Genomic DNA, 14,584 nt, shown 5'->3' with positions numbered 1-14,584 from the left:
TAGTTATATTCATAACATAAAATCAAAGATCATAAAATAATCATAACAAACAGGGTCATCATGAACTTTTTTTTATATATTGCAGACTCATCGTGCCAAGAAATGACCTCATGCACAGGTCCTTTCGGGTTAGGATAAAGCTGTGTTTATAGCAGTTTGGCTGCATACAGCCACTTGGCTTGCCCGGTATTCTTTCACCCTTTTTGTTTATGTATGTTTCCTGGACAAGAAATGCAAAGCCATTGGCAGAGGTCTGAGAATTCACTGACCTTGCACAAGTCAGCCAGAATCAATATAAGCTGAAAAGTTGAATAAATGAACCCAACTAGCCAGTGCAGATGTGTCAGAAACTCTCACTCAGGATGCTTTAACAACCTTACATGGGTATGAATCCTGTTTTTTTTTTCCTTTTCTCTTTTTAACTGCCTGGGATGGATCTTTGATTTTATGATATTTCAGTTGCGTAGTAATTTTTAATTTAGTTCATTTAAGGTGAACAGAGTTATCCAGAGCACTCCAGAAACATCTCAACTGAAAAAAAAACTCGTCCAATAAATTAATAATATTATTTTGAGACATCTTGCAACAAATTCAAGCCATTGTAAGCATGCTGTTTGCAAGAGGATTGTGAGAATCTCATTTATCTGGTATCCCCCATGCTTTTTAAATACATAGCCTTGTTTTCAAGGGAGAAACTTCCAGCTGCTCTCTGTTTATTCAATGTCTGATACTCACTCCATTGGATGTTTAGTATTTAGTGTGACGATTGACCCTGAGAAAGCAGCACTTTGTAAATGTCCATACAAGTCAGTGTGATATACAGCCTGTTCAATGTTTACTGCTGTTGTTTTGATTGAGCCTGATGTTAAAAACTATGGGTTGACTGCTTTAAACCTATGGTGTATAATAACTCTGGGCAAATCAAAAGGTTTAACATAAAAATGCTCTCTACAGATTATGTTTCTTTGAGATGAAGTGAGAGGTAACATCCATGTCCTTCCAGCTGTATGATTAGTTTGGTTAAAAATGAACTCCAAATATTAAAGGGCAGAAAGTAAGTCTTTGAGCCACAGATTATTTACACCATACCAACATGCATAATTCACACATTTAATCATGCAAAGATACACTTCACTTTATTAGTAACCAATTAGCAGGTGGGATTTCCAGGTATTGGACACTGGGATTGGTTCTGAGTTTTAATCCCAGTCCCAGAAAGAAACTGTCATAACCTCGATTTTCATGCGATGTATTATTGATTGGCGAGATAGGATGGGTGGGTGAACACTGAGAAGGCATGGAGGTAGGAATGGTGGAAAGGAAGAGAGCAGGCTTGATTTAAATCCACCAAGGCTGCCATTTCACTGCATTCATTCCTGGCATGAGACGGAACCAAACTGGCAGAGGCTCGGAACCTGGGGCAGGACAGGTTCTCATTTTGCCGATACCAAACCAGAGGTCCTGGTTACAGTGAAGGAGGGAGAAAGCCATCGTTCCAGACCAAACAGGTTTAGGCAGAGGTCAGAGCCACAGTGAGCAGACAGGGTGTCACCCAGGGGAATGTGATTCAATGCAGGAAAAGGTTCAATGACCTTATTAGCTCTGTTAAGGTAAGTGTCACACAGTACCCTTAGGACAGGTCTCTGGGTATTCATTGCTCTCCAGACACACCAACTGCTGCACCTAAGGATGCATGATGTTCCTAAACATAGGAGGGGAATGTGCTCAGCTATAGAGACATCAACCTTTCCTATGTTAGTTCGTTTGATCTTCTCGTGTCTCCCCAGGTGTTGATATCAAGATGATGCAGATCTATCACTATTACTATGCTATATACGACCAGAGCCAAGCTCTAACCAAACACCATGACATTTTAGAAGTGCATTCTCCATCAACGTGGAGGACCTGCTGGACAGGGTGGTGCAGATGCAGGATGTCCTCTTTTCTTTTCATTAGATTAGATTAGATTACTTACAGTGTGGAAACAGGCCCTTAGGCCCAACAAGTCCACACCGACCCTCCGAAGAGCAACCCCCACCCAGATCCATTCCTCCAAGACCAGCACTAGTGGCTACAACGTCAGATCATACCAGCCTGATACGAGGTTGACAGATCAGTGCAGTCTCAGCCATCTTAGGGATGACCAGTCATGTGGACAGAACATCAATGATCTTCTCCACTCTGCCGGTGTAAATGCCACCATCTTCCCTTCACATACTCAGTCATTCACTTCCCGTTTCTGTATTCACCTCCCAACAATGCTCATGCTCCACTACTCTCATTACTGCCTGCAACTTCTTCACTCCTTTACTGTCACCTACCCCAATCCCTCACATCTCCATCACTGCATGCCATATGTGCTGTCTATTCACCCGCTCAGGACACATTCTCACCTGCAACAACAGTGACAGATTTTCTAAATTCTTTCAATGTCTTTAATTTCTGTCTTACTCTCATTCCAGGAGGGAGTCCACAATAAGGCAGAAAGAGTCAGGACAGGGTGATGTGCTGCCCAACAATCCACATCCCACTCTTATGAAGAGGGGACCCTAACTCTGACTGTCTGTGTCCAACTCCTGGATAGGTGCTGGAGGCTGTGTGCCAGGATCCCAAGTACAGCCAATCTCCCTTAACTTGTCTAAGAAACCGACTCAGAGCTCCATAACATTCTGTCCTTACAGTCTGTCGTGGTCTGTTTTCAGCTATTGATCCAGGCATGAAATGGTCTCTCTTCTGGCACTCCCTTTTCTTTCATTCATTCACGGGATAGCTGCACCAAGGCTTTCGTATCCACCCCTCATTGCTCAGAGAGCAGTTACGAGTCGACCACATTGCTGTGGGTCTGAAGTCACATTGCCATTTTATGACAGTGATTGTGCAGTCACCATTGATCATTGATTTCAGATTTTTATGGAATTCAAACATTATCATTTGCCATGATGAGATTTGAACTTCTATCCTCAGAACACGCAGCACGTTAGCTCAGCAGTTAGCACTGTTGCCTCACATTGGCAGTGACTCAGGGCAATTCCACCCTTGGGTGACCTTCTGGGTGGAGTTTGCACATTCTCCCCGTATCTGCGTGGGTTTCTGCCAGGTGCTCTGGTTTCTTCCCACAGTCCAAAGCTGTGCAGGTTAGGTGGATTGGCCATGATAAGTGTGGGGTTGTGGGGATTGGTCAGGTTGGGTGGGGTGCCCTTCAGATGGTCAGTATAGACTTGATGGACTGAGGAACATGAATCTGGGGTTCTGGATTATCAGTCCAATTTACTCCGGTGAGATTACCATTACGTCACTGCCTCCCTCTTGACTCTCTGTAACACAGGGTGTATAAAGCTCCCATCAGTTGAGTCCTGTAATTGCAGAGACTAGGACTGGTTTGTCCCCTTGCTTTCTGCTGGTCCACTCACATCTACCTACCCACTGTACTGTGAAGTTGAACATAGGAATGCGTAGAAAGATGGTGGACTGTGCACTCACCCTATTCTATATGATCCCCACTAAACAAAACACACTGGGTGCTGAATGTAATATCCAATCAATTACTTACAATTTTGTCGAGATGAAAATCTGATTAATTTGCAAAATATTGAATCACAATATGGCTCTTTCCAAGTTTGATTGCTACCTGTGCAATGTCAAATCTTTTTCTTTTTTCTTCTTTTTTCCTTTCTTGGCTTTTTTCTGTATTAAACCCAGAAACACAATGCATTAATAGAATTCATAATACTAACATTATTTCTATGCAAATAATTCAACGTGCAAACATCTGTTTTAAAAAATATGTCTTATTAACTACCGAAATAAAGGTTAAATCTGTAGAATTTATTTACAAGGACATCAATATCTGGGGTACAATTGTGCAAGTTTATGACACCAGGGAGCAAAGAGTCCAGATTCTATCTAAATGTTATAAATATTCACCTTGAAAGTTGCCAAATGATCATAAAAAGAACTCGAATTATTTATTACATGTCCTTAATGAAAAATAATGTGCCAATTAGAACTATAGTTCAGACCACTCTACATGAATGACTATTAATGTCCCAAAGGAAACTACACACAAGCCAAACTCTGCTTTGCACCATCACCCAAGAACCAAAACAAATAAAATATTCTGTTGACTTATTCCTGGGGTTTTCCCATTATAAAAGCTTACATAAGTTATCAGCAGATCATTAAATTGCAGAAAACGTTTCAGTCCAATTTAATCTTGTTCGGAGTCATCACCCAGCCAAACATTTCTCAAAATCAACTGGGAAATGGGAATACTAGATAATTTTCTGGGCATAATTAGCTCAACGGTACCAAAGCTAATGATAGAGCTCTATCAGCTAACTACTCACAAATCATAAGACTTAGATCAGGAAAGCCATTAACTTGGCTGAATCAACCCCACTATTGTGCAGTTAGCCAGATTTTGTTGCTGCTGTTCAGAAATCTGCCCGGTAACACGGGGAGGTTTATTCCAGAGCAGCAATAGGCAAAAGAAACAGAATCACTTACTTTTAAATCAGTTTGCGTGATATACAAAGTGATTATTTTAGAATGGTTTCCCTAATTTACTGGTAGTAAACATATCCAGATGTTGATAAATATTTTACAAAAAGAACACTGTAAATAATTTATGAGGGTGTATGTTGTATTAAAACCTGTCAACTTATGGGACACTTCCAAAAATATTCACATAACTTTCAGTTGATTATTGTACTACAGTGTTTGCAATTTATATGAATAAACATGGTAAATTAAAGCAATCTAAATGGACGTGACTGGGCATTAAGCAATTCCCAAGGTGGTATCCTGGACCCAGTCTTCAATTAGGTATCAATGACCTTCCCTCCATCAGAAGGTCATGAACGGGGAAGTTTGCTGATGATTGCACAATGTTCAGCACCATTCATGACTCCTTATATACTGAAACAGCCAAATGTAATAGGACTTGGACAATACTTAGGCTTAAGCTGAGAAGTGGCAAAAGTGCCAGTCAATTATCATTTGAAATAAGATAGAATCTAATGCGATCCTCCTAAAATTCAATAGCATTATCATTACTAAATATCCCCACTATTAACCCCTTGAGAGTTATCATTGATATTATATTGGACTGCACGTCACATAAATACGATGATTACAAGAGCAGATCAGAGGCTGGGAATTCTATGGCGAGTAACTCATTTCCTGACTCATTTCCTGTCCACTATCTCAAGGCTCAAGTGTGATGGAATATTCCCCACTTACCTGGATGATTGCAATTCCTGAAGAAGGACTTATGCCCGAAACGTCGATTCTCCTGTTCCTTTGATGCTGCCTGACCTGCTGCGCTTTTCCAGCAACACATTTTTAAGCTGTGATCTCCAGCATCTGCAGTCCTCACTCCCTCCTGATTGCAATTCCAGCAATGCTCAAGATTTTCAAAACCATCTAAGCCAAAGCAGCCTCCTTGGTGACACCATAGAAGTCACCTTCAACATTCATTCCTTTTGCTACTGATGCAGAGTGGCAATTCACTCAGAATCGTTCAACAACACTTTCCTAAGCTTTGATCTTTATTACCTGGGAGGTCAGGCACAGCAGAGTTTTAGGAACTCAATCACTCCAGCCACATAATAACTGTATTAATGTTCTTTCAAGGTTACGGCATCAAAATCCTTAGACTCTCATCCGAACAGCACTGTGGCTGTATCAAAACTCCTTGGACTACAACAGTTCAAGACAGTTCACCACCACATTCTCCAGGGAAATTAGAGATGGGCTATAAATGCTTGCTTGACCAAATAAATAAAGGTAAATGTAATGGGTGTGGATTTTCTGTTTGTAGAGCTGTTGCAGAAAATGCCATGGAAGTTGAACTTGTGTGTGCTGTGCTACCAGCAGCATCCAGCATGGGCTGTATGGTGCATTACTTTGCAAAAGGTATGCACAGGGGCACTGTCACAATGTCACAAGGCCTAATTTATTGAGATGATGCCTACCAAACACCCAAAACTACATTGTTTCCCTCTATGCTGTAAAAGCTTTAGTTCCCCATTTCAAACTTGGACCATACTGGTTCATTAAATAAATTTGCATGCCTTTCAAAGTTCAGATTTTTAGCTGTGAGATTGTCCCTGCATCAGTGCTATTTAAAAGATTCCTCAATACAATTCAATAGGTTAATTTTTGTCACATAATCCCACACAGACAGAGCTTGTGGAAATATTGTGCTGCTTTTCTTTTGGTAGTTTGTGCTGAGAGAGTGGACCTGACCCAACTGTGGCTGGAAACATGACCAGGAAAGAAAGCAGATGATCGAGAGAGGTATTTTTCTGGGAAGAGGGTGTGGTTTTTTAAAACAGACTGCAGCCACAGAAGTGCGGCTAAATTGAAGTATTTTAATTGCATAAAAATCAGTTGGAATGAAGTTAGAGACGAGGAAGTGTTTCTGAAATATGTGTAAGAGAACGTCTTTCACCAGTATTTTCTAAGTCCAACAAGGAAGGGAAAAATTCCAAGATCTGTTTCTGGGGGATAAAGTAAGCCAAGTGCACAAAGTGTCCGTGCTTCAATTCTGAGAGGGCTAATAGCCAGGGTAAAATGGAACCAACGACTGACCAGAAAAATGGTAACAATGGGTGATCCTTAAAAGGATATTATTTACTTACAGTGTGGAAACAGGCCTCCGGCCCAACAAGTCCAAACCATCCCGCCGAAGCGCAACCCACCCATACCTACATTTACCCCTTACCTAACACTACGGGCAATTTAACATGGCCAATTCACCTGACTTGCACATCTTTGGACTCTGGGAGGAAACCGGAGCACCCGGAGGAAACCCACGCAGACACGGGGAGAATGTGCAAACTCCACACAGTCAGTCGCCTGAGGCGGGAATTGAACTCGGGTCTCTGGCGCTGTGAGACAGCAGTGCTAACCACTGTGCCACCGTGCCGCCCTTTTAAATATCTTTTAAATACAAGCCATACACAGTTCAAGAAGGGTTCAAGATTTGGACCCCAAAGTCAATATTCTTGCATGGTCAGAGAGAAAGTGAATATAATGAGACAAGAAAAAAATACATGACGAATATCATGTGAATTATTCAAGCAAGAACCAGACCAAATACACTAAGTACAAAAAAATGGCCCTTTGGCCCCTCAAAAACAATTACCCTACTACTCTAATACCATTCTCTAGCAACTAATTAATAGCCTTGTTTGCATTGACCTTATAAGTGCAAATCTAAATACTTCTGAAATGTTATAAGGGTTTTTGCTTTTAACAGCCTTACAGGCAGTGAATTCCAGATTCCCTCCACCCTCTGAGGGAAGTTGAGAGGGAGTGTCAAGGGTAAAATAAGACGGGCAAAGAGTGACTACAGACTGCACGTGTAATGTGGCTCCCAACCACCTGGCACAAAGGTCTGTGGCGAGCCTGCACCATCCCACCCCCACAGTGATGGCTGCTGCTCAGAGCAACCATAATGGCTTTAAGAGAGATTTCTGCCCCATTCTGGGAGGGGAGGCAGTGCAGTAAGACTCCTGCCATGGAGAATTGTTGGCCAATAGGTTACCTGGCAATTCCATTCACCCAGCAGCACTGGTTGGCAAAGACAGCCAATGCTGGAACTCTAGGCAGTTTCGGCAAAGAGGAGCACTGGCGGTTCCTGATGAGGCCTAGTTGAGGATGACTGGAGTTCAGTTTGAAGAGACTGATGGAGTAGGTGAATGGAGACAATTGATCTTGGGAGGTGAACTTCCAACAGGCACAAGGGCCCAGGGCAGGATGTCACCTCCCCCCTTGCCAGATGCCAGCCTACATAGCTAAAGTTATCAGGCTTTCCGCATGGTTTAGGCCTTCCTTTAGTGATGATTAACAGATTACTAAAGGGCCTCAATATTCCCAAAGCTGGTGGGCCAACTTGAAAGTTCCACCACTCCCCATAAAAGTGATAGTCAGTTCCAGGGCAGGCAGGCATGCAGACAGTGGGCAAGCCACTCTCTGAATTTTATAAGCCCCTTCATCATCAAGGATGCAAGAAAGGGAGCATAAAGTCCAGCCCAATGAGAATAGAACGACAGTTAACATAAAAATGAATCAAAATATTCTATTAGCATGTACATAGCAAACATAGCAGGGGTTGGGATTGAACCCATCAGGGACAAAGTATAGGCAAAAAGACTAGAAAGGAAATAAATGCCAGCTGGATTAACTGCATGTTAGTATGAGTAACTGAATTTACCAAATTTTGAACTAGTTAATCTGAAGTGACTGTCAACAAAGTGATGTATACTCTTCCTTACCTGATGAATTACAACCCTAGAACCAGATATATCTAAATAGAAAAGACAATTTGATGTTTTCCTTCCTTTGGTGATCTCATGTACTTATTCACAGTCTTAAATGCAGTTGAGAAATCATCAAAAAACTAAGCTCAGAAAGCCTCATTTTGTTTATTTTGGTTCATTTTGTAAGGAAATTCAATCTCAGCTGAGTTCTCAGAGCAAGAAATAGACTTCGCTTATCCACATGATTGTTACCTAGCTATTGTGATATTCACAGGTTTTGAGAGTCTTTCCTTGATTGGGTCTGAGGCAGTATTTGGTTGACAGTGTTACTGAAACAACAACAGTCTTAACCAGTACCTGCTCTTGTCTTAACAAAATATAGTTTGTTGCATGATAGCAATTAGGTATGGGTTACATTAATTTGTGAGACATAGTAAGACTATTGGTAGAGACACAGTGGTAATGTTGCTACCTCTGAGCCAGGAGGCCAAGGTTCATATCCCACCTGCTCCAGAGGGGTGTAATAACATCGCTGAACAGGTTGATTTATAATAGCCAATAAGATTATTGGGAGATTTAAATGATGAATCTGTTGCCTTCAAACCCCGGACTTGTTCTATCTCATCCCCAATCAAGCCTATATTTCGCCATTTGATTGAATAGATTTTCATGCAGTCTACACATTAATCCTTTCAGGTCCATGATCTTATATACCAAATATCAGCACGATCTGAGCGCATTCAAATGGAAAAATGCAAATGTTCAAAGAATTTTAAACATAAACATAACCCACAACCTCTTTAGGCTGGAGCATACATAACCTTTCATGCTTTTGCAAACATCTAGTCATGTGGAACAGTCCTTGCCCACAAAACCGGGCACACCTCTAGGTCAGACTGATGAGTATATTAGGTTAGATTCCCTACAGTGTGGAAACAGGTCCTTCGGCCCAACAAGTCCACACCAACCCAGTCCACCCAGAAGTATATGACTGTGAAGTATGTATGGACGCAGCAAGGATGGTGACTATTTCATTGCAGCCAGATATCCATAACTACATGAATCCAGTGCTAACAAATTGCTATTGGCCAGCACTCAATAGAGAGTGATTTCCCTCCAGATGCTGTTGCAAACTATGAAATTCAGTTTAAAGTCAGCCAAATTCAGTCAATTTAGAGGTATAGAAGGCCCGTGATTAGCAGTCAATTAAAGCCAAATGAAAAAGCGATCAAGATTGCAAAATGGCCAATTGAAAAAGAGCTCACATCTTGGAAATTCCACTGCTTTTTGTTCATTTTTTCCCCCATTGCTTCTGGAGACTGCCCTGCTTCAGTCACAAACTGATTACAATGTATAATGTTGCTCAGTTCTCTTGGTTTATAAGACAGTTTATGCTTGGGCTTATAGTTCTTCATAGAAACTTTATTGTAGCTTAATTTTGGTATCTCATGCATGTGGGTACTGGGACACTTACAGTCATAGAGTCATAGAGATGTACAACATGGAAATAAACCCTTCGGTCCAACTTGCGCATGCCGCCCAGATGTCCCAATGCACTCTAGTCCCACCTGCCAGTACCCAGCCCATATCCCTCCAAACCCTTCCGATTAATATACCCATGCAGATGCCTTTGAAATGTTGTAATTGTACTAGCCTCCACCACTTCCTCTGGCAGCTCATTCACCATCCTCTGTATGAAAAGGTTACGCCTTAGGTCTCTTTTATATCCTTCCCCTCTCACCCTAAACCTATGCCATCTAGTTCTGGACTCCCCAACCCCAGGGAAAAGACCTTGTCTATTTACCCTTTCCATGCCCCTATAAGGTCCTCAGCAGAGGCCTCACCTTCATTCCCTTACGCTCTCGGATTAATGAGTTCAACACGTGGCGTGACATCGAACAATTCTTCCGCCGCCTTCGCCTCCGTGCCTACTTCTTCAACCAAGACTCTCGCCCACCCTCTGACGACCCCTTATCACGCCTCCAACACACCCCATCCACCTGGACACCCCGTGCTGGTGTCTCCTACCTGCCCTCGACCTCTTCATAGCCAACTGCCGCCGCGATATTAACCGCCACCTGAACCTCCCCCACCCCTCCCACCCACTCCAACCTCTCACCCTCGGAACGTGCAGCCCTCCACTCCCTCCGTTGCAACCCCAACCTCACTATCAAACCAGCAGACAAGGGAGGCGCAGTAGTAGTTTGGCGCACCGACCTTTACACCGCTGAGGCCAAACGCCAGCTTGCAGATACCTCCTCCTACTGCCCCCTTGACCATGACCCCACCCCCCCCACCAAACCATCATCTCCCAGACCATCCATAACCTCATCACCTCGGGGGATCTCCCATCCACCGCCTCCAACCTCATAGTCCCACAACCCCGCACCGCCCGTTTCTACCTCCTGCCCAAAATCCACAAACCTGACTTCCCCGGGCCGACCCATTGTCTCAGCCTGCTCCTGCCCCACCGAACCCATCTCTGCATACCTCGACACGGTCCTGTCCCCCTTAGTCCAAGAACTCCCCACCTACGTTCGGGACACCACCCACGCCCTCCACCTCCTCCATGATTTTCGCTTCCCCGGTCCCCAACGCCTTATCTTCACCATGGACATTCAGTCCCTGTACACCTCCATCCCCCATCACGAAGGACTCAAAGCCCTCCGCTTCTTCCTTTCCCGCCGTACCAACCAGTACCCTTCCACTGACACCCTCCTTCGACTGACTGAACTGGTCCTCACCCTGAACAACTTCTCTTTCCAATCCTCCCACTTCCTCCAAACAAAAGGAGTAGCCATGGGCACCCGCATGGGCCCCAGCTATGCCTGCCTCTTCGTAGGATATGTGGAACAGTCCATCTTCCGCAACTACACTGGCCTCACCCCCCACCTTTTCTTCCGCTACATCGATGACTATATCGGCGCCGCCTCGTGCTCCCACGAGGAGGTTGAACAGTTCATCCACTTCACCAACACCTTCCACCCCGACCTCAAATTCACCTGGAACAGTCTCAGATTCCTCCCTCCCCTTCCTCGACCTTTCTATTTCTATCTCAGGCGACCGAATCAACACGGACATCTACTACAAACTGACCGACTCCCACAGCTACCTGGACTACACCTCCTCCCACCCTGCCCCCTGTAAAAACGCCATCCCATTCTCCCAATTCCTTCGTCTCCACCGCATCAGCTCCCAGGAGGACCAGTTCCAAAAACGTACAACCCAGATGGCCTCCTTCTTCAAGGACCGCAATTTCCCCCCCGACGTGGTCGACGATGCCCTCCACCGCATCTCTTCCACTTCCCACTCCTCCACCCTTGAGCCCCGCCCCTCCAACCGCCACCAGGACAGAACCCCACTGGTCCTCACCTACCACCCCACCAATCTCCATGTACAGCATATCATCCACCGTCATTTCCGCCACCTCCAAACGGACCCCACCACCAAGGATATATTTCCCTCCCCTCCCCTATCAGCGTTCCGTAAAGACCACTCCCTCCGTGACTCCCTCGTCAGGTCCACACCCCCCACCAACCCAACCTCCAATCCCGGCACCTTCTCTTGCAACCGCAGGAGGTGCAAGACTTGCGCCCACACCTCCACCCTCACTTCCCTCCAAGGCCCCAAAGGAAACTTCCATATCCGCCACAAATTCACCTGCACCTCCACACACATCATCTATTGCATCCGCTGCACCCGATGTGGCCTCCTCTATATTGGGGAGACAGGCCGGCTACTTGCGGAGCATTTCAGAGAACACCTCTGGGACACCCGGACCAACCAACCCAACCACCCTGTGGCTCAACACTTCAACTCCCCCTCCCACTCCACCAAGGATATGCAGGTCTTTGGACTCCTCCATCGCCAGACCACAACAACACGACGGTTGGAGGAAGAGCGCCTCATCTTCTGCCTAGGAACCCTCCAACCACAAGGGATGAACTCGGATTTCACCAGTTTCCTCATTTCCCCTCCCCCCACCTTGTCTCCGTCAAATCCCTCAAACTCAGCACCGCCTTCCTAACCTGCAATCTTCTTCCTGACCTCTCCGCCCCCACCCCACTCTGACCTATCACCCTCACCTTGACCTCTTTCCACCTATCGCATTTCCAACGCCCCTCCCCCAAGTCCCTCCTCCCTACCATTTATCTTAGCCTGCTGGACACACTTTCCTTATTCCTGAAGAAGGGCTTATGCCCGAAACGTCGATTCTCCTGTTCCCTGGATGCTGCCTGGCCTGCTGCGCTGTTCCAGCAACACATTTTCGGCTCTGATCTCCAGCATGTGCAGACCTCATTTTCTCCTATAAGGTCACCTCTCAGCCTCTGATACTCCAGGGAAAACAGCCCCAGCCTATTTAACATCTCCCTATAGCTCAAATCCTCCAACCCTCGAAACATCCTTGTAAATCTTTTCTGAACCCTTTCAATTTCCACAACATCCTTCCAACAGGAAGGAGACCAGAATTGCACGCAATATTCTAAAAGTGGCTTAACCACTGTCCTGGACAGCCGCAACATGACCTCCCAACTCCTGTACCCAATACTCTGACCAATAAATGAAAGCACATCAAAAACCTTCTTCACTATCCTTTCTACCTGAGACTCCACTTTCAAGGAGCTATGAACCTGCACTCCTAGGTCTCTTTGTTCAGCAACAGTCCCTTACCTTCTTCCCACCTTTCTTCTTTGAACCTTTATCCCTGTCCACTGCTAGTTTTAAATTCTTCAGTTCCTGTCTCATTAGCTCATCTACCTGTAATATGAAAGAGCATATATGGTATTAATTAAACTTTCACCAGATCACTGGGTCTTCATACATAAGTTCTGATTGAGCTGCTTCAGAATAAGATTACATTCCACATATGCATATATAGATAAATGAACATGCATGCATATAATATTAAATAGATCAAAAAAACTAAATAAAGCAAAAAAATTGTTAGGTATACACTAAAATCAATCAACACCTGGAGAAAAAGAGTTACATGTAAATTCTACATGTTTCAAACATCTGGCTTTTAAACAATGAAAAAGGGAAGACAAATGGGTAAAAGCCCATTTTAAAGTCTGTTTATTCATCACCAATAGTTATTTAAAAGAGTTTAACCATTACTTTTCTAATCAACCTATTCAGAGATGTTATTGCATACATCTCGGGTAGGTGAGACTTGAACGCAAACTTCCTGGTTCAGGGGTAGGGGCACTACCACTACACCACAAGAAGGCCCCTGTGAATAGCTCATAAAAGGCTTTTAGAATCAAGTTATAAAGATGCAAAAGGGATAAGAAAGGATAATGTGATAAAACATCAAAAACATATTAAGAAAAACAAAATCTAAATGAAACCAGCAGAACTGAAGATGTATAAGAGAAACCGGAAAATCAGGAGGTCTAATGTTACTGGAACGTTTCCTGCAGAACCACAGAAGGGAATGGAGGAAAAAAGCGTGCTTAATAATGGAATTACATTGTAAATAATAGAAATGGGAGATGTGCTTGGAAAATGACAATAAGAGACAGTCTGTCACTGTAAAGCAGGAGAGTGGAGGTGTGATTACATAGGACAGATACAGTCAAGGAAAGCTGACCACAGGAAACAGCAAACCTTGGTGAGGGAAAAGGACATTCCATAACTTGTAAAATTGTTTGCAACATTGTTACAGGAAACCTGACTCCTATGACACTGCATCATTACCTGATGTTTTTCTGTCCCATCTTTATTTTATAGAAGGACTCAAGTTTAAATGAATGCAACTGTTTTAAGAAAAGCTTGAAGTATTAGTAGGTCTTTTATTTGTCTTTATAGTCGTTGAAACCAATTACATTTCCAACATTTTCTATTTTTATTTTACATTTCATGATATGCTTATGATAATAAATGAAGAATTCAGTTTGTGAGCACAGAAAAAAAAGTCAGAAATTGCCAAAACTCAGCAGGTCGGGTAGCATCTGTGGAGAGAGAAACAGAGTTAACATTTTGAGTCAGTGACCCTTCTTCGGAACTGACTGTAGCTAGGAAAAGGTGCTGAAGACAGGGGATGGAGGAGTAGAGATATAGAAATATAGAGCGCAGAAACAGACTCTTTGGTCCAACTCATCCCATGCCGAGCAGATAGCCTAAATATATCGAATTGCTTTGGCCAGCATTTGACCCATATCCCTCTGAACCCTTCCTATTCATATATCTATCCAGATACCTTTTAAATCTTGTAATTGTATCGGTCTCCATCACATCCTCTGGCAGCTTATTCCATACTTGCACCACCCTCTGTATGAAAAAGTTGCCCCTTAGGTACCTTTTAAATCTTTCCC

General features: G+C 43.8%; 1 protein-coding gene across 5 annotated transcripts in view; it reads right to left on the bottom strand.

Moving 5' to 3' along the window:
* Positions 1–14,584, bottom strand: part of drc11 (dynein regulatory complex subunit 11) — a 164,865-nt gene that overhangs the window by 48,063 nt on the left and 102,218 nt on the right. For 4 of the 5 annotated variants that reach the window (XR_015757595.1, XM_087988764.1, XM_043693070.2 and 1 more), the window contains exons 11-12: positions 12,939–13,025; positions 3,629–3,684 (exon numbers count right to left, since the gene is read on the bottom strand). Coding sequence is in view for 4 of the 5 variants with exons in the window: in XM_087988764.1 (XP_087844890.1) it covers positions 3,629–3,684; positions 12,939–13,025 (143 nt within the window). In the remaining variant the exon portion in view is untranslated. The remainder of the gene's footprint in view (positions 1–3,628; positions 3,685–12,938; positions 13,026–14,584) is intronic. The other variant, XM_087988765.1, reaches the window with a different exon arrangement.

This window comes from Chiloscyllium plagiosum, unplaced genomic scaffold (genome assembly GCF_037043375.1).
Source record: "Chiloscyllium plagiosum isolate Xiang-an unplaced genomic scaffold, Cpla_swu_hap1 HiC_scaffold_7, whole genome shotgun sequence".
NCBI classification, from domain to species: Eukaryota; Metazoa; Chordata; class Chondrichthyes; order Orectolobiformes; family Hemiscylliidae; genus Chiloscyllium; species Chiloscyllium plagiosum.
This window is presented reverse-complemented; position numbering and strand designations above follow the sequence as displayed.